The sequence below is a fragment of the Peromyscus maniculatus genome, chromosome 1 (assembly GCF_049852395.1).
Source record: "Peromyscus maniculatus bairdii isolate BWxNUB_F1_BW_parent chromosome 1, HU_Pman_BW_mat_3.1, whole genome shotgun sequence".
In the NCBI taxonomy this organism is placed as follows: Eukaryota; Metazoa; Chordata; class Mammalia; order Rodentia; family Cricetidae; genus Peromyscus; species Peromyscus maniculatus.
Window position 1 is genome coordinate 121,634,366 of NC_134852.1, and position 19,996 is coordinate 121,654,361.

General features: G+C 49.1%; 1 protein-coding gene across 1 annotated transcript in view; it reads right to left on the bottom strand.

Annotated features, from left to right (window-relative positions):
• Galnt18 (polypeptide N-acetylgalactosaminyltransferase 18) overlaps positions 1–19,996 on the bottom strand; it is a 319,360-nt gene that overhangs the window by 124,605 nt on the left and 174,759 nt on the right. Inside the window, exon 3 of the mRNA XM_006978593.4 lies at positions 13,782–13,948. Coding sequence (XP_006978655.1) covers positions 13,782–13,948 — 167 coding nt within the window. The remainder of the gene's footprint in view (positions 1–13,781; positions 13,949–19,996) is intronic.

The following is a 19,996-nucleotide window of genomic DNA, read 5'->3' on the forward strand; positions in this document are numbered from 1 at the left end:
CCTCTCTCATGGTAGGAGACATGTTCCTTTCTTTGGTACCTTCAGGCTGAAGTGGGCAGCTGATGATGCCATTGAACAGCCTGCTGTTAAAATCTGTCCTGTATTGCGGGACTCTCCTGTTGCATCAGCGAGTACCCTTTGGTGACAAGTTAATTCCTCCTGCTGCTTGGGTGGAGAGCCCTCTCTCCACCTCCTGATCTCATCATCTGGCTCCATCGATCAATTCCCCTCTGAGACCCAGGTCGGCACACTCTGCCAAGGAAGGCTGGAAGCCTCGCCTTTGCCATTAACCCTGCCGAGATACTCGTTTTAATTTTCATTTGGCCCGGGGCCCATGTAAATGCTCAGTCCTGATCTAATTTCTAATTCATTTCTGTCACCCATCAAATGCACCCCAGGAGGAAGGTTTTAAAGATGTGGGTGTGTGAAGATCCAGTTTGGCTTCTTTCCCCTGTGGGGAGAATCGTGAGCCTTGGAATGTTTTCTCTGTGTTGTGTTGTTGCCTTTGGTTGGCTCCCAGGTCCCAAGATTGACATCTGAGCCCGTCTCCTAGGGACACAGCCCATCCCGTGGCCATAAGACCATGTTCTTTTCTAAGAGAGGGGCCTCCCTGGTTCACTGCCTAGTAATGCCCTCAAATGGTACACACAACAAAGGGATGCTGTGAAGGAGTGACTAATTCTGCTGGCTGGGGTAGCTGTTTTCTGAGATGTGGAAAATAAGCAATTACAGAGATGGAGAGAGGGCGAGAGGGACTCTTGAGATAAATAGCATTTCAAAAGATGCTTCTGTTTCTTCCAGTGGGAGTCCAGATAGAAGAAGCTGTGGACAGGTAGGAGAGGGCAGCATTTGACCCATGCACATGGTTTATTCAGCCCACAGAACATAAACATGTGGACAAATGAGCAGGTCCTGGTGACTGTGATGGAGGGAGCCAATGGCTTCCTCCCCTAGCTCTTCGTGGGCTTCTTGTCTGATTCGTCACAGTCTCCATACCCTCCAGACTCAAGACTGACTCACTTTCCCCACCTGCATGGCCTAGCAAGCCTTGGTGGGTAACTTAGGACTCTTCAGTATACCAGTGAGATTAAGCCCTCAGACTCCAGAGCTGAACCCAGTGTTGGCTGTGCCCTGTCTGGGAGTATAAGCCACAGCTTCCCCAAGCCACTGTGTGCATCTGTGAGACCATGAGACCCACTGTACCCACCCCGTGTGGATGTACTCTCAGGTAAGAGACATAGATACTTGGGAGAAGCTCAGCTCTGGCTCACAACCACCTCCTCTTGGAACTTGGCTCTGTTCCTCCCTTTGTTGAATAAATGCATGTGAATGAATGGAGTAGAAGGTGTGTAAGTCCCTGTGGGCCTGAGCAGGCAGGACAGGCAGTCTCAGAAAAAAGTATGGTGTTTGTTATCTAACTTAGGGCCACTGAGAGGAGACTAGGGCCTTAAGTAAACAAACAAGAGTCATAACCTCGATAAGAGTGGATGTACCTGAGGCCCAGCTAGGCGGGTACATACTTACCAGTGGGATCTCAGCCCCATCACTTGTTCCGGTCTCCTCAGCCTGTGTACTGCCTTCAGCACAACCTCCAGCCCATCAAACAAGAGGGTTGCTCACCTTCCCAGAGCTCGGAACGCTTACCGTGCAGAAAAGGGCGGCAGCCGCAGTGGTGACAGGAGCCAACTTTTTTTTTTCTGAGCACACACAGACCCTGATGTTACTCAAGGCCACCAAGGGCCATTGCATGGCTTAGAGCAGCCTTTCCAGAACCTTCCATATTCCAAAGATTTCGTGTCAATAATGTTTTCACCTGGTTCTGGACCAAGCAGTAAAATACTCAAGTCAGGGTAACTTACAGAGAACTGAATTTTCTTGGTTCGATGTTCTATAGGTTCTGAAGTTCAAGATGAAGGAGCCACAGCTGGACACAAAGGGTTTTCTTGGGGGGGGGGGGGCGGTTCGAGGCACTGATTGCTGTGGCTTAGATGGTAAATGTCTTTTGAAGGTTCCCTGTCTGAGCTATAGGAAAGTGATAGGAACTTTAGTAGGCGGGACCTGTAGAAGGACTTCCAGGTATTAGAAGGTCTTAGTGGGCTCCAGCTGCCTTCTTTCTCAATTTTGTATTCTAGTCTTGAGGCAAACGATTACTTCTATACACTGCCTCCTCCTTCCCTCCCTTTGCCCTGCCCCCTTTTCCCCTTCTTGAGGCAGGGTCTCACTATGTAGCCCAGGCTGGCCTCTACCTCACAGAAACCCTCCTGCCTTAACCTCTGAAGTACTGAAATTACAAGTGTATACCGCCACACTCAGCTACACTTTCTTCTCTATAAGCTGATTACCGTGGGCATTTCATCACAGTCATGGAAAGTAGAGAACAAAGCAACCAAATTCATTCTTTTATCAGGACCTACTCTTGTGATAACATTCAAGGATAACCCAGAAATTAATCACATCATGAATCTACCCACAATTGCAGAGCCCTGTGACCTAATTACCTCTTAGAGCTGTCAACTCTCAACACAGTTGCTTTGGGGATTAGGTTTCTTATAAGAACTTTGGGGCCACATTCAAATCTCAGCAAGTAGGAAGTGTCTCACTGGTTTAGTTTGGAGCCCTTTTTCGAATCATTGGGAAAGCAGGGGAGGACCCTGGCTCACTAGGGGTGTCCCAAATTTCCTGTATGATTTTCAGCACCAGAATTTGTCTTTTCCACCTGCTGAGCAAGATAGGCTCCAGGCTAAGAAGAACAGAACATCCTTTCCTGTGGCTGCTACTCCCACCCTGGAAGGATTCCCAGGCATCTTTTCAGGAACAGCTCAACTCCCAGCTGCCAGCATCAGGCCCCCTTACCTGTGGACAGGAAGCAGCTTTCTCCACCACTCCTACACTTAGCTCCACATTACAGTTGCAAGAATTGCCTCTCTGACAGATGGCCGGACAGCTGATCAGAGGAGGAGAGCCTTTTCTGATTCCTGCCAGCCTTGTTTATCCCAAACTGGTCACCTTGGCTAGTCTATAAATGAAGTGGTCCAGGCCATCTTGATGCAGCTGCTCACAGGGTACTCGTTAGCTGAGAAGCAGGTGCTTCATCCTCCAGGCACTGTCAAGGAAGTATGCCAGGGAGCCCTGACTCCCCAAGACAACTAACTTCGTAAGACAGTGGGACTGAAGGAGGCAGTGAGCTACCCATGGAGACTCCACCAGGCTTGAACCATCGTAGTGTGTCGGGAATTCGGCCCAGTGGTTGACAAGAGCAGAGGAGACGGTAGAAATATGCAGGACTGAGGTAGGGAAACTGAGGTTGGAGCTGCTCCATAAACTGGCAGGGTCCTCAGGATCACTCATAGACCAGCATCTCTAACTAAGGATGTGCCCTTCACAATATATGAGGGCAGGTGGACCAGGGCCTGGAAACAGGGGCCCAGTCTGGTTATACAGGAGCCAGAGTCTAGTCCTCTGGAGGAAGCATTGGCCAGATAAGGAGCAGGGTCCAGTGAAAAGGAGAAGGAGGTATCAGAGAGAGGTTTCATTCATACTCCAGCAGGAGACTAGACTGGTGGCGAGATAGGCAGAAGGTTCAGCACACAGCCCAATCGGAGAAGGGTGAGAGCAGCAGGGCAGATCTCACACAGCAGCAGCCGTGTCTGGGCCAGGTCGCCAAGGCTACGGCTTCTCTCTGCAGAGGTGGGGGCACCTCAACCTGTGTTACAGGGCACTTCTGGGGTAGGCTCAGAGGAAGATGAGCAGTTCATCAAGTGGGGCACAAGGTCCAGGTCTTCTCCCACGTGACCCTGGTCTGAGTGTCACCATTTGCAGAAACACTGATTCTTGCCCATCCCAGAGCCCTTGGCCACAGCGGCCCCTAGATCTGAGACAGGGCTTAAGTTAGCAGAGAGTGACAGGTGTGTGCCATCTGGAGTACCTAGGCGCTCAGGAGTCACACCAGTCACTAAGGACACAGCTTGGAAATGCAGGCAGGATGGCAGCAGAGGACGGGCTGTGTCTGGGTGGGTTGTAGTTACTTTTATCATGGCTACAACAAAATACTTGAGAAAAGCAACCCAAAGGAGGAAGGGCTTATTTGGCTCACAGTTGGAGGGTACATCTCATCATGGCAGAGATGATGTGGTCACAGGTGCCGAAGGCAGCTGCTCACATCACATCTGCAGTGAAACAGACCGTAGATGCTGGTACTCAGCTTGCTTTCTTCTTTTCAGTCAGGCTCCCCACGTCATGGGATAGTGCTGCCCACATTTGAGTTTGCCTTTTCCCACCACGTTGAAACCAATGCAGAAAGTCCCTCACAAGCATGCCCAGAGGTGACTGTAGGATCCTGTCAGGTTGACAATCAATATTAACTGTCACACGGAGTCATTCTCCAGACTACTGACGAACAATGCAGCATGCAGAAGCAACCCCAGGCAGCAACTGGACTCCTGCAGAACATGATGTCTCATTACCTGGACCTCTAGGTTACCGTGAGTCTACTGCCGATGCTGTGCATGGGTAAGCCTGGCCCGCTGGTCAAAGGACAGGGGTAGGCAGCAACAAGGTGCCATAGCCTGAAGCAGACCAGGGAAGGCTGGAGCTGACAGCTTACATGGCTGGCTGTGTAAACACCTTTAAGCTGTCTGAATCTTGGTTGTAATTCCATTAGCTACATGGGATTCTCCAAGCTTCATAAAACACAAGACTATTGGACTGTTTTTGCCTCTGCTTTTTAAAATCTTGACAATTATTCCAGCTGCATGCAAAGCTATTGGTAGTTTTACAGCCTGGAATGAGTGTCTCTTGTGTAGGCCAGCATCTTCAAAACATTAAACAATGATTAGACAGGCTCTGGGCCAAAGGATGATGGGGATTTTTCAAGAAGATGGAGGGAAACCTAGCAGCTGACAGCAAGGAGCCCAGGAACAAGAGTTCTATTTTGTCATTCCATGGTGAATGTCTGACCAGCCATGGAAAGTGACAGTGACTCACAGCTCTGCAATCGCTTGTCATTCATCTGGAGTTGAAGGTGTCTCTGGGTAGTGATAGGTGGTAGAAGGGAGAGGATTGGGCTCAATCCACTGTTTGTAGGACTTTGTATACCACTGATTATATGTGTATACATGCTCACTACTGCATGGTTGTGTGTACACAAGGCCTCATGCACACAAAAGCATTCACACAGGCATACACATATATGCATAAGCATGCCCAGTCATGCACATGAGTACATGTGCATATATACACAAACACACATACACATACTGCACACATACTATTATTAAACATACTGCACACACACACACACACACACACACACACACACACACACACACACACCAGTGTTTTCCTGATTCAAAGGTTACAAGATTATCCACGGTTGATAGCTCTTCAATCAATTCCTGAGTCTCAAAGCATCTATGCCACGTGTCTCTCCTTACTGAGCCCCAGGTAGGTTCCAGTGGAGGGGACAGCCCGTCCTGCTTGTGTTCCTTATTTCTCCTACTTCACTGGTTGGTCCCACCGCCCAGCTTTGCTCTCTCCAGAGGGGATGGAGTTAAAGAATGAGAACAGAGGTCAGATGAGTCTTTTGGAGTCAGAGCACTATGTGGCATGGGAGGCAGCCTGTCTACTGGCCAAGGCCATAGGCTCTGAAGTCATGGGTTCTGCTGTCAACTCTGTGTGACTTTGGCAAAGTCACTTTGCTTCTCTGTGCCTGTTTTCTTGTTATGTAGTCACAGTGATGGTGGCTCTTACCGCTGTCAAGGGGCATGATGAATTTATGGGCTACACTTAGAATGGGCCTGGCATAGAGAAGTGCTCAGTGGTTGGGGGAAGGACTCAGGCTTCCCCAGGGGTACTGGAGGTCACTCTAGCTGAGGACTGGGCTGGACAAGCAGTCCTGGTCTCAGGGAGCAGTTGGGTAGGAACTAGACCTGACACCCAGAGACTACTCTGAGGACCATTGCTGGCCAAATCTTCCTGCTGCCTTCCAGCAGAGCAGATCCTGGATTTTAGGCATCCTGTACCTAGGAGGGGGCTGAAGTCCTGATCTGTGCTGGAGCTGCAGCGCACAGGTCCACCATTTTCAGGCGTGTGGCTATCACTTTGGCTCTGGTATATCCTCCTCTGGAAGCGCTGGGAAGCCTGGCTGTCCAGGGATAACCAGATAATGTGTCATCAAATTCCCCAGTAGCATGATAGAAAGCGACACCAAGGCCAACAGACTGGGTTCCCTTATCCATCCTTCTTGGTTGTGTGGCCATGGGCCCTGCTCACCCTTGTTTTTATGTTAACTTCTGAAACTCAGCTTTATTGCCTCTGTCTATCTTGGGGGCTTTGCGCCTATTCTTTTACCTGCAAAACTGGCCAAGTGGTTGCCAAAAGCTACACAGAGAGGTCCTGAGATGACCAGGGCTGGGTCGCTCCTAACCTGCCTGTCGTGGCTCATCTGTGGCTAACTGTCATTCTGCCATTCATGTCCAGCTAAAACACAGCACAGTGGGAGGGACATGGGAGCAATGAGACACTCCCTCATCCGGCCTACTGTGTGGGATGCAAAATGAAGGACAGCTTTCAGGAAGCGAATGGTCCTACTTCTGATTATCAGCTAAGTAAACTAAGGAAAGCACTGAAAGCCAGCCCAGGGTTGCCTGGCTGTGGGCATCATGCTCACACACAGTGAAGACAGGAGAACTGGAGTGGGGAGTGAGCAAGGAGACAACCTGTGGAGGAAGGAGGAGCTTCAGCTGGAGTGAGAAGCAAGGGTTCCAGCCTGGCCCTGCCATGTAGACAGGGGCATTGCCAGGCTGCTTCTGCCTTCTCTAGAGTCTGCTTCCTCCCGAGAGCCAGTGTGACGGTTCACCTTCACTGACAACTTGGCTGGATTGAAAATCACCCTGGAAACACCTCTGGGTGTGTCTGAGAGGGTGATTAAGAAAGGTTTAACTTAGGAGGGAAGACCCACCCAGAATATGGGTGGTACTATTCCCTGGGTTGGGTCCTTGGCTGAAAAAAAAATGGAAAAATGTAAGCTGAGAAGTAAACACTCATCTCTCTGCTTCCTGAGCACAGAGGCAGTGTGACCAGCTGCCTCATGTTGCTGCCGCCGATGTGCCTCCCCACAGGATGGGCTGCCACCAAACAGTGAGCTGGAGGAAACTCTCCCATCCCTAAGCTGACCTGTAAGGCATCCCTTTAGAGCAACACGGAAATTCACTAAGTTGATGGACTGAGTTTGCGTCTGCAGGCCCTTGGTGGTCTGTCTGTCACTATGACACTGAGGGACAGCTCCATCCCACTTGTCACTTGCATCCTACCCAGTTCTATGGCATCTCCTGGCAGTGTGAGCAAGGGAGATCACAGCCTGGGAGAGAGGGACAGGAGCACCAGAGCCCTCGAGGCCAGGACATGCTGAAGCCACCATTCTCGAGTCTGCATGCAGAAGTAGAGAGCAAGTGTGAGGGATGGGTGGAGGCTGAGCAAATGTCTGCCAAATCAAGAGCAGACGGGAGCCTCCAGGGAACGGGATTCTTAAAAGAGGAGTTGACATTACCATTCCTTTGATGTGCTTAATAACAAAATAAAGATTAACTTTGAAATTTAAGTGGCAGGAAAGAAGGGCATATGATTTATCAAAAGAGGATCTGAATTCATAAATGAGACAAACAGAGAACATGGAAAGAAGCCCTTTTTTTTGTTTGTTGGAAGTGGGGGTAGGCAAGCTGTGGGACAGGATGCTAGCTGTGAGGGGATCTGAAAAAAATCACTTTTACCCAGAACCTGGTTCTGAACCTGGGACTGGGATACTGTGAGACATGCATAAGCTCACAGAGTACTCAGTCATGTAATTTGGAAACCCGCTAAAGGAACCAATGAAGAAAGTCAAAGGCAGAGATAACTCCATGGGATGAAAACTCTGGTCCCCTTCCTTTGGAAGCCTGAGGTGACATCCCAGCCACAGCTGAAAACACTGGCCCACTGCAATTTATTGCGAAGCCTAGGAGCTCAGAGCCGGTTCCCGTCATTTTCTTGGGACAATTAAGAGGCATCAGGGGCCTGGAAATGTGGCTGTAGGGTTGCAGAGCTGGGCCTGCAGGGTGTGGCTGATCATGAGGATTACTTGCAGGAGATGGGTTACACTGACCAAAGCAGAGAGACTTCGTGGTTCTCTGGCTCTGAGGACGGGCACTGAGTTCGGGATAAGCTGGGGTCATAGCAAAAAAAGGCCCCTTCCTGCTCTGCATTCCATCTGCCACCTGCGTTCGTGCTGTATGCCTGGGTAGCAGCAAGTGGCTCTACCCCATCTCTGGAGGGAAGCGGAGCCTGGCACGGCACCCTCATCTCCCGCAGCATGAAGAGCAGCAACAGTTAGACACGGAGACTGAGGGTCTCCAGTGCACTGGAGTGCCACCATGCAGACTCCGCACCTTGCCCAGATCTCCAGACCCCAGATTCACTTGTCTTTTCACCAAAGCAAGGTGTGCTGAGTCCATGCAAGTGCCGGGCACTAGTCCACATACAGGGGATACAGTTGGGGCACAGATGCTTCATCTTCCTGGAGTTTTCACACGGGGCGTGTGTGTGTGTGTGTGTGTGTGTGTGTGTGTGTGTGTGTGTGTGTGTGTGTGTGTGTGTATGTGTGTGTGTGTGTGTGTGTGTGTGTGTTATAGTGTACACATGAATTAGTGAGAGGAAGCACTAAGTTCAGTCCACCAGAAGACAATAGGTGTGACAGAAGGAGAGAAGCCAGGGAGGGTGCAGAGGGACAGGGACAAGGACTGCCGTTTAAACAGTACCGGTCACTAACAGCCCACTGGAGGGGGGCCCTAAAGAGGCAACAGGGCAAAGTATGAGGTGGGGTGAGGATATGTCAGGTGGAAGGCAAGCTTGTACCAATGTCCTGAGGCAGGATGGTGCCTGGCATAAATCTCCGTATTGTCAATCACAAGTCAACACTGACGTTAAGACTGCGTACAAGGGAGTGGCAGCATCCCAAGGAGAAGCCAGTCTCTGGAAAAGCAGAGTTGGTGGAGGAAGTAGCTGAGGGGGTTGAGAAGATGAACTGAGGCTCCTCTACAGGACCACTGGCCTCGGAGGGCGCCAACAGTGGAGACGCTTGGGTGGAAGCATGGTGGGCCTCCCCTTTCTTTGTTTGAGGACGCCCGGGCTGCAGCAGAGAAGGTGGGTAGAGAAAGTGCCAGTTCACACAGAGACCCTGGTGAGGCTGGGAAGGAGGGCTCTGTGAGCAAGCCATTCCCGTGGCTCTGCACTGCTTAATTTAGAATCTTAAAAGCCCACATTCTTCCATCATTCCTTATCTCATCCAAGACTCCGAACAACCTCAGAGGTAGGAATTAAACATCTCAATTTTACAGATAAGGTGAATAGGGTTCACTTAGGTTAAGAACACACTGGCGGAAGACTCTAGAGAGAGCTGGAACTGCAAAGCTGGCCGAGCGTCCAGCCCCGAGCTTTCTCATCATGGTGAGTTACCTTTACCCCGTGACTGAAACACCTGTCACCTCCATCAACTGTGTCACGTTATTATCGCCTCTTTAGCCTGCCTCCTCATCCCCTTGGCAATCTGCCACTTCCACAGAACCTTTGTTCCCTTTGCCCCTTGCTGTCCTCGGGGGCTCTGTCAGACCGACAGGGCAAGGAGTGGCTGAAGGTCCCCACAGGGCACCTAAGAAAACCAAAGATAAGAAGTGACCAAAAGGGGACCTTCCTCCTTCCTCCTTCCTCCTTCCTCCATGCCTCGTACTTAAGACTTGAACTGATAGGTCAGACTCCTGGAATGCTTATGGAGCTGAGCCGAGTCCCCCTGATGAACTTGTGACAGTCCCCGACTGAGTGACATGATGTCTGAGAGGAGCAGATCCCCAGACAGGGGCTGCTCGAGGTAGAAACACAGCCACTGGGTCAGGCTGAGCCACTAGGAGGTGACCTCAGACCAGGGCTGCACCCTTCCCCAGAGTGTCTCTCTCCTATCCGTTTTCTACCTTCAGCTGGCCAAGGCCATCTCTCTGCTACTGGTCACCTTCTTGTCCCATTGCACTCTGGTCTTAGAACCCTGCTTGCCACAGGGTGCTAGGATTGAGAGAACCTACCACCGTGCATGCCTTCTACTGCCTCTGCTGCCTCCGGCGGCCTCTCCACTCATCCTCTGTACCTCTGGACTGGGGAGCAGATGAACCTTTTGTTCTCTTGGGCAGCTGCACCCCAGACCCGTCTTCTGCTTCTACAGAGCCCCTGCTCAGTGCCTCTGACCTCAGGGACTCAGGTACCCCCTCTTCAGACCCATTTAAACACCACAGAAATGGCCTGGACCCCAGCTCCCCAAGTTCACCAAAGTGCTTTTGATGTGCACTCCAGGTCTTGAGAACAGCCTGTCTCTAAAGAAGAGAGAATAGAACAAAATATAATAGAATTGAATACCATAGCACAGAATACAATGGGAAATGGCAGGATGCTTTGTGCATTGTAAGAGTAGGTATTGTTTCTTAGAAGTTCTGCTTCAATCAGGGGTGGTGTGTACAGGGGCATGAGTAGGTGTGTCATCCTGGGTCAGATGGAAACTTCTTGCTGTAAATGATGATGATAATGCTGCAAATTTTTATTTTGAGGAAACACTGCTCCAGCTCCTTGCCTTAGCTGGCGATCCTCCCCTGGAGTCAAATCCCTCACAGTGACTTCCCCTTCTCCACTTCAGCTTCTGCATCTGGCTACTCACCCCCAGCCCAGCCTTGCTATTTACCAAGGCTTCCGGAGCCAGATATTCCAGACCCAGGAGCCTCTTCTCAGATTCCTTATCATCCACCTGCCTGTGTGTTAGGGCAACCTGGAGCTCTTTCATTCCAGGGGGGATGACTAACCTATTCCCATGGTTCCTATTCTGCCACCACCTACCACTACCCACCCTCTCCTTCCTGGTCCTGACTATCTCATCTTCAATACCCTCCTTAAGCTTCCGGACTCTTATTCTCCACTCTTCTCTTTGGACACCCTGTCTTCCCAGCTGGGGCTTCTTTACCCAACTTATGAGAGTCTGATTCAGGTCTCCTGCGTTCTCTGTGCAGTTCACTGCGCACTGGACTTCTGGGAAAGGAGCAGGGCTGGGCAGGGACAACACTGACAGGCTCAGTTCAGTTATATGGCTTGTTTTACCACTTTAGGCAGGTGAGGCACCTGGGACAACTGTCACCTCTATTTCACACAGGAAGTTCCTGAGATTTAGCAGAGAGGGATTTTCTCAGCCACTCCTCCTCTGCAGGGAGCATCTCAGAATCCACAACTTCTCACTTCAGCCTGAGAGTCCTTCCCTTCACAGTACATAGTGACCCTTACTGTGCAGAGAGTGAAGATATATCTGGGCCATTCATCCAGGCTGTCAGTCAGAGCCGTGGATTGCTAAGGATGCTTTAAAAACAGCAATTTCCAGACTCTGCTGCAAATTTAATGAGGTAGAATCTCAAGGGAGAGCTTTTGGGTGGTCTAAAAGTTATTACAATTATTGTTATTAGTAATATTAATATTATTATTACTATTATTGTTATAATCATTTTGAGATGATGTCATTATGCAGTTCTGGCTAGGCTCGAACTCACAGAGCTCCATCTACTTCTGTCTCTGGAGTGCAGGAATTACAGGCATGCAACACCACATCTGGCTTAACATCATATTTTGAATTAATTAAAAGCACAAAGTGTAGAAGAAGGTCTCAAGCACCCTCAATCCAGCTTTCCTAATGCTAAAATCTTTTTAAAAATATCTTTGTGGTGCTGAGGGTGAAGCTTGAGCTTTGTGTGTGCTAAAGCAGTGTTCTACTAGTGAGCTACATCCCACAACCTCTTGGTAACTTTGTACACGCTACAGTCAATACCACGATCAGAATATTGGAGGCTGCTCCAGCCCCCACAGCTTGTCCAGGTCTCCCCCATATGCAGGTGCTCTCTTGGGTATGCACAGGGAGCTGGATGCAGCTGTATCACCTGTGCATCAGAGTGTAGCCACCCCTACAGTTACCTCACTGTACCATTGCTACCAACCCCCACCCCCTGAGGGTTTGAAAGTTCCCAAGTATGCTTTTCTATGTATGTCATTCACAGGTAACCACTGCACCTGCACACTGCTCTGCCACCTCCATGTCCCAGGACAATACCCACCATCCTTTCCATCACCTTGGCTTGAAACTTCGAGTCATCGGTGTCCTGCCCTCTTTCGGCCCATCTGTCCATGGTAGGTCTCACAAATTCTTCCTCTGTAATGTCTCTCAGGTTTATGTCTTGTTCTCGGTCCTCCTGGTCTTAAACTTCTCATCTGCCCTTCTGCAAAAGCCTCTTTACCCATGTCCCTTCTTCCAGAGGCCCCTTCCCCACCCAGGATCACAAAGCAGACAAGTCCTCAACCCCTCATTCCTCTTACCAAAACCATATGATGGTTACCAGCATTAACAAAATAAAGTCTACATTTTAAGAATTCACATAAGAAATCCTCCACACCTGACTCACTCTCCTTATCTAAATTTCTTAGAATACCAGTCCCATCATCCCTTTGCTTTCCACACAGATTAAAGTCGAACAGTATCTCTTCCTTTAGTCTGTGATGAAATGTATTGGAATGAGATTTGGGGGGGGTCTTTTATTTGGAAATGCCCTCCCCTCTGGTATAGAGGTTCTGCCATCCCTCACCTCCTCATGTGAGATGAGAGGTAGGACATACATCTCTCTGGAGAATTCTTTCACTGACTCTTAAGCAAAGGTGGGTACCAGTGGAGATGGAGGCTGGGCCTTTCCTACTTGCTCACATCATTGAGGCCTCCTTCCTTTGTGCCCATGGAACAATGAAGCAAGTGAATCACGAGCATTCCCTTTGGAAAGCTCTTGAATCCCCTCACAGTTCTGCTCCTGTGGTTCTTACCTCATGAGAAAATGAAAAGGGAAATTCACTTATTGAGATGAAAGGCATTTCAATTATCTGATATGTTTCAGCTTTAATTGATAACAAATCACAAATTGCCCACCTCATTACAGCAACTGATTCATCGGGAAATTTACTAGCTACACCTGAGAAGGCTTGAAAGACAATGCAAGCTCGGGGACTTGTGGTCCACTCCCACAATGGTTGATTGTTGCTTCTAGTCATGCAGTTTCATAAGCACATTCACAGATGTGGTCCTGCTGAGAGCACTGGTCTCTAAGCTGTCCACACCTGATCTTTAAGTCCAGAGAGTTATGGGAACTTCTGAGAGTGGGAACCAGAGGATGTGCAACGTGAACCAAGGGACAGAGGTAGCTGGAGAAAGAGGCACACTGAAGAGTTCAACAGGGCCCTTGCACGCACGCTAGAGCCTTTCTGGGGACAGAGCATTCACAAAGACATCCAATAGCTCAATGCTTTCATTTCCTGTCTATCAACATCCCTACCATCAGCACCATCCTCACTCTTGTTGGCAAAACAACAACTGCAAACAATCATCCAAGTGGAAGGAGGCCCACCACCAGTGAAATGACGCTTCATAGGAAACAGTCACCGTGTGTGAGGTGGGGTAGATCCGAGCCCTTTCATCTCCTCATAGAGCATTAGAAAGCTAGGACAGACAGTGGCGAGCCACTGAAGACTCAGCCTCTTTGGGATGCACATGGACTTTCCAAGCGGTGACCATCATGAAATCTGTCTCTGAGATGACACCCCCTAGATGGAACCTTGAGACGTGAAAACATAAAGCTGAAGACTCTTATCAGCCTTCCCAGGGCCAGGTGCTGGGCTCCAGGGAGGTGGACACTCACCATTGCTGCTGTTGTCATCCACCAGGATGATCTCCTTGAGCAGGTGTGGTGGTGTGCGCTCCATGGCCGAGTGGATGGAACGCAGCAGCACCGAGAGCGCCTCATTGACGAAGATGAACACGATGCTCACCTCTGGTAGGCTGTCAGGGAATGAGAGGTTGCGGCACCTGGAAAGAAGAATGACTGAGCTCTTGGACCTGCTGGTGACGCCACTGTCGTCGTCGTCACACCAGGTATGGGCCTACCTCCAAATTCCTTCGGCTTTTCTGATGGGCTCAGGAGTCTAAGGTCTCCCCAAGGCCTCATCTCTGGTATGCTGAAGATGGGCCTTACCTGAGCAGCAGACGTCTACAGCTACTGAAAGCTTGGCCCACAAGAGCACGAGAACGGGTTGATGGCCATGCCAGGCGCACAGCAGGACCTAAGCACCTAGTGCAGGGCCCTGGCTATAATATAACTTCTTATACCATAACTCCTTCTTACTCAGGAAATTCTTCAGTGACACTGAGTATATAGGTACCTAAAATAGGTACTTAATTCAAACTTCTAATGATAAATCATACATAAATGTATCTTAAAACCAATTCTTTGATACACATGTAAACTTACCATTTATTAAAGATAAAATTGATATATAAGGAATCTCCATATGCTTGTCTTTTCAGCACAGCATAGTCCAACAGCATACTACACTTACATGTAAATGGTGGTGGATGGGATACATGAGCAGTTCTGCTATCTGTAATTAAACTATTGGGTTTCTATGGGAGCTGAAAACTTAGCATGGATGGTAAAAATAGTGCAACTTAGATCATACAGTGATCTTGAGCCTGATCCTCTGTTTCAGGGAGCTCCCATCAGTGCCATGTGACCTTGGGGTATACACAGTGCAAAGTGCATGTGCTGAGTGTTCAGAACTGAGGCTGCAGTGAAGTTGTACACATAACATAGGTGAGCACTACCAGAAACTTCTTGGATTCATCCTGAGTTTGACTTTTGAACTAAGCTTTGGCCTCTGTGCATTCAGACCTCTTTCACTCTTTTCTTTGTTTTTAATTTTATTTTTTGTTTTTTGAGACAGGGTTTCTCTGTGTAGTTTTGGTGCCTGTCCTGGATCTTGCTCTGTAGACCAGGCTGGTCTCGAACTCACAGAGATCCTCCTGGCTTTGCCTCCTGAGTGCTGGGATTAAAGGCCTGCGCCACCGCCACTTGGCATCTTTCACTCTTTTCAAACCTTCCACAACCCCCACATTAAATTAAGTGACCCCATATGGGTTCATGGGCCATAGGATAAGAAGCATTGACTAGTGTAGCACATGGCCAATGGCCAGTTCTCTCAGAACATTTGCTGGAAGGATGGCTCAGCATTTCTAAATCAACAGGATGGGGAATTCAGCCAAAGGGAAGTCTTAGTGTTTCCACAGGCAGGGAGGTCAGACCTTAGGTGACCAGCTTTAGGGGAGCTGAGACTCCACCCAGAGACATGTCTCTGTTAAACCCATTCTTCCTCACTTGAGTGTTCTCCACATCCTGTTCATCAGGGACCCAAAGGGAAGTTAAAGAGTCCCAACACTGACTGAGAGACAGAAGGACCAAACCTAATGTCACTCATAGTTGAGAAGTCCCCACTAAGAGCTACAGCAGAAGCTCACTGCCACTGTAGAAGTCCAACTCTGGTCTTCTAATACGTGCACTAAAAAACTCCTCCCTGAGGAAGAGCTGCCACAAAAGGAGCTGCTGCCCCCAACTACCATTTCCCAGCTTCCTGAAGCCAATGGGGGAAACTCTGACTTGACCAGAAGCACACTCACAGAGGCTACATGTCTTTCTGCCTGGGAAGAAGAGGAGCAAAGAACCATGAAATCAGATCTCACAAGAGGCCAGACAACAAGAAGAGCACACTTCCCAGGGGTAATTCTTTCCGCCAAAAGCATAGCCTTCATGGGCAGGAACCCCTGCTGGTGGCCTGCCCTGACTTAAATGAAAAGCTCTTCCAGAAGGTCCTGAGCCTCACCTTCAAGATAGCTGAATGTAAGGAGAGAGCCCCAGGCCAAGGAGGAAGTCACCAAAGGCTCCAGGGGGTTAGGGTGGGTGACCTCACTACATTGTTCTAAAGTGGGGGTGCAGCCAAGTTGAGCGCGAGGTAATGAGCGTAGAGCGCATTGCTTCTGCTTGCAGTAATTAAAGTGCTGCAGGATAGGAACGGGCCCGCTCTTCTTAATGAGGAAGGCTGCAGGATAACCAGACTGAGCAATTTGGAGAAATCACCATGGGGCCCCAGCCTGCTTAAGAGCAGGAGATTAATAAACGAAAATCACCGTCTCTATGGTTACCAGAAATTTACAGAAACTTCTCCCATTCTATTTCCAGCTCTCTTTCTCTCTCACCAAAGGGAGGTGGGGGAGGAAAAGGAGTTGAGCCTTTTCCCAAATCTACTTCACACTTGCAATTTTAATGCAACCATCGTGTTAACAGACTGGCATAGCACACTTTCATTCTTGTACCTAATGGAATAATTATGTATTGAGCTTTGTATACCTGGTAGGGATGATGATAGGCACTGGGGCACAATGGGACACAGACAAAATCCTTGTCCTCATGGGGCTTATGCTCTGACAACAGAAATGGATGAACATGGAAGCAAGTTGATACAACTGTTCAGATGAAAAGTAGCCCAGCATGATGTCTGGGCAGCTGTTCCAGGGAATGGTCAAGAAACCCTCTTTGAAGAGGAGAGATTTGACCAGGCTCTTCAATAGTGTGTAAGAGTGGGTCAGACCAAGATCTTACAGGGCTACGGGGACAGTGCTGTGTCTGGAGAAGAGACAAGCAGCCTGCCTAACCACAGCGAAAGGAGGAACTTCTTCAGCTCACCAGACCCTTCCCAGAGATCATTTTGTCTTTTGTTACTGTGAATGCAATTTTGATAACAAGGAGGAGGCTTGTGGAAGACAGTCAAGTAGTTCTGTTGGCTAGAACGTGTTCATGATAGGCAGTCAAGACCAGACAGCTGGGCCTTCCCTGAGCATGGAAACAGAAGAATCCTGACATATGCATTACTTGCTAAGTTCATGTTAAAAGTAGTGCCGCACGGGCCTGGAAAGATGGCTCAGTGGTTAAGAGCATTTGCTGCTCTTCTGGAGGACCTGAGCTCAATTCTCAAAGTTTACAGCAGACAGAATCCCCATCTTCTGGCCTCTTCAGGCACTTGAACATAGGTGGCACACACACATTCATGTATACATACACACACACATGAGACAGAGAGAGGGAGAGGTGAGAGAGGGAGAGACAGGGAGACAGAGAGCTACATGTATGTAAAAACAAACTTAGAGTGACGCCATGCACAGTCCAACAACACATTGGTCTTCAATCTTTTTTAAGTACAGTGGACAGCTCCTGATGGGGTCACTGTATGGTCCAAGCTCATTGTCTTCACTGGATAATCTCATGAGCAATGAGGTTGTGGCCCTAGACCCCTGTACCTGCCCAGCGTTTCCTGTGAACTCAGTTCTCAGACTTTCACTTCTGCCTTTTCAGGTCATTTTCAGAGACATAGTTAACCACCTTCCCCCAGTCTCTTCCCTTATTTCTGAACATGGCTACCTAGAATCCCCCTTCCAAGAAGACCCATTTAAACTTCCCCAATGACAGTCACGACAGCCCCTGTAGCCAGGCTCCTGGTGATCATTCTGCAAGCATAATCAAAATGTTATGGCTGTTTTACAACTAAAACCTCAATGATCATCATTTTCATAAGACTTTCAAACCCTCTCAAAGACACTAACGGAACCCCTACAGTATCATGTCATAGTCACACTTGTTTACAATCTCTCTCTGAGCTCCAGTGAATATAGCTCCATGACAGAAAGGACTGTTTTTCAACCTTGTTCCTCTGCCAGCTTCACCAAGGACTTGGGCATAGTAGGTGGTCAGTGAGGCTTTGGGCATCAAATAGAGCACAAATAGAGCACAAATAGGCATGTTTATTTTCTGGGCAGCCAGTACCTTATCTGCACTGATCTGGTGGATGCCAGGCCCCGCCTCCACCAGCAGGCTCTTGTTCGACTGGTATGTCCTTTCACTGCATTTATGGCTCCAGTTCCTCATGGTCTCCATTAAGTAGTCCCTTTTTACTGGGAACCTGATCATGGTGGGTCTCTCACAACACAGGCATCTTCTTCCTCCCCACTTCAGTTTTCCCACACCTACCTGAAAGAGGGTCTGGGTGAAGTGAGGGATGGGAAGTGCCACCAGCCAAGGTGGCCATTTTTACTGCAGCATGGATGGAGGCATCTGGGTACCCTACTCAGCTCTGCCCACCGTGATCATGCTGCAAGGACACGCCTCTTATCTCTCTCATGTCTTCACCATAGGAAGATAAGATCACCCAGAAGTCTTTTTGCTGAACAAACTTGAGGCTCTTTTATATACATACAGTGAACAGACCATACTTGGCTAACTAAATGGCCTGCATACTCTCTACCTCCCTCCCAAGCAGTACCTTGTCACCACCAACTGTTACAAGGGACATCCCTTGCCCCCACAGCAAGTAGGCCAGGTGGTTTGGGTGGACTTTTCTTAGTTTCAGAACAATGACTGTTTCACACAAACTCAGATGGCTGGCTACCCTGTCCCTGGACCATGAGTTTCTTCAGGGCCAAAATATGGCCTCCTACCACTGCCCAGCACAGTGCCTGGAAAAGAGTAGACATTGTGCTGATTTGTTGAAGAAGTTTCCTTCCAAATCCTCCCCCATCCCTGACACACACACACACACACACACACACACACACACACACACACACACACAGAGAGAGAGAGAGAGAGAGAGAGAGAGAGAGAGAGAGAGAGAGAGAGAGAGAGCCGTGGTTCCAATCTTTCTACTCCACATTGAAGCAGCACTCACGTTGCTGAGGGAAGGAAACAAAAAGAAAAGAAAGCCCACCTCAGTCAAGATGTACACCTATTTGCTGGCCACAGCCCTCACTGGCACTTCAGGATGCTGGACATGGGATAGATGGCTGCTGCTGGGGTCTTACAACAGAAACACACTTCCAGAAATGCCACAGAGAATTGTGATGATGGCAGATTCAAGCTCTGTGTGCCTGCCCTGGACTCCAGCTGGCTTCTCCTGCCAGTCCAGCAATCACCTTGTAGACTTTGCTCTCACGAGCACACTGTTGAGGGGATCTGGTCTTACGGTTTGACTGTGAAATGTCCCCCACGTGTTCACGCATGGAATGTTTGACCCCTGGTTGGCAGAGCACTCAGGGAGGGCATGGCTTTCAAGGTTATTCTTGGTCCCCAGTGTCTTTCTCATGCTCTGCTTCCTGTTCATCATGAGATGAATGCTGCTTCCTCCCCATGCTCCAGTCGCCACAACCATGTCCTGATCCCTCTGAAAAAAAATAAGCCCAAACAAACCCATCTTCTCTAGGGTCTTTTTGTTAGGTAGTTTGGTCACATGTAAAAGTAGTGAGCACATCTAGCACCTGGATCCTCTAGGATGAGGTCACCATACCTTTTGAGCCACATCTTCCCAGTTAGGATGCTTTCCTGGAGGGTTAGTCAACTTGCCACGGCTGTCCCAAACACCCAAGAGAAGGCAAGGCGAAGGGAGGAAGGTACATCTTTGCCTCGTGGCTCCTGGGAGCTCAGCCTATGGTCATTTGTCATGCTGCTGTCAAGACAGCATGCCATTGGCAGAGGAAAGCTGTTTATCTCATGGTGGACAGGAAGCAAAGATCAGCAAGGTTCTGTCCCAATGTTTCTTTCAAAGGTGCACTCCCAATAACCCAGCTTCCTTCTGCTAGGTCCTACCTCCTGAGGGTTTTACTACCTTCCAATAGCAACACAGGCTGGCCATGAAACCTTCAAACCTCTGAGGACATGCCACACACAAACTAAAGCTCAGAGCCACCCTCCCACCCACCTGAGAGCTGTCTCTGCTCTCCCCGCTCTGTGGTCACTTCTGTAATGAAGGGCATGAGGGTTGCAATGCAAAGACACTACATGAATGTCACCAACCTGTCCTTACTTAAGGACACTTAACTGTGTAAAACCCAGCCCTGACTCATCGTGAGTAGAGGTACTTTCCCCTGTAAAAATCAAGCTATAAAAGTTACCTTTTTATTTTCACTCTTGCTCAAAGTCAAGCTGTTCCCCACTAGAGATAAAAAAACAAGGTGTAGCTGAGGGGGAGTGTCAGGACT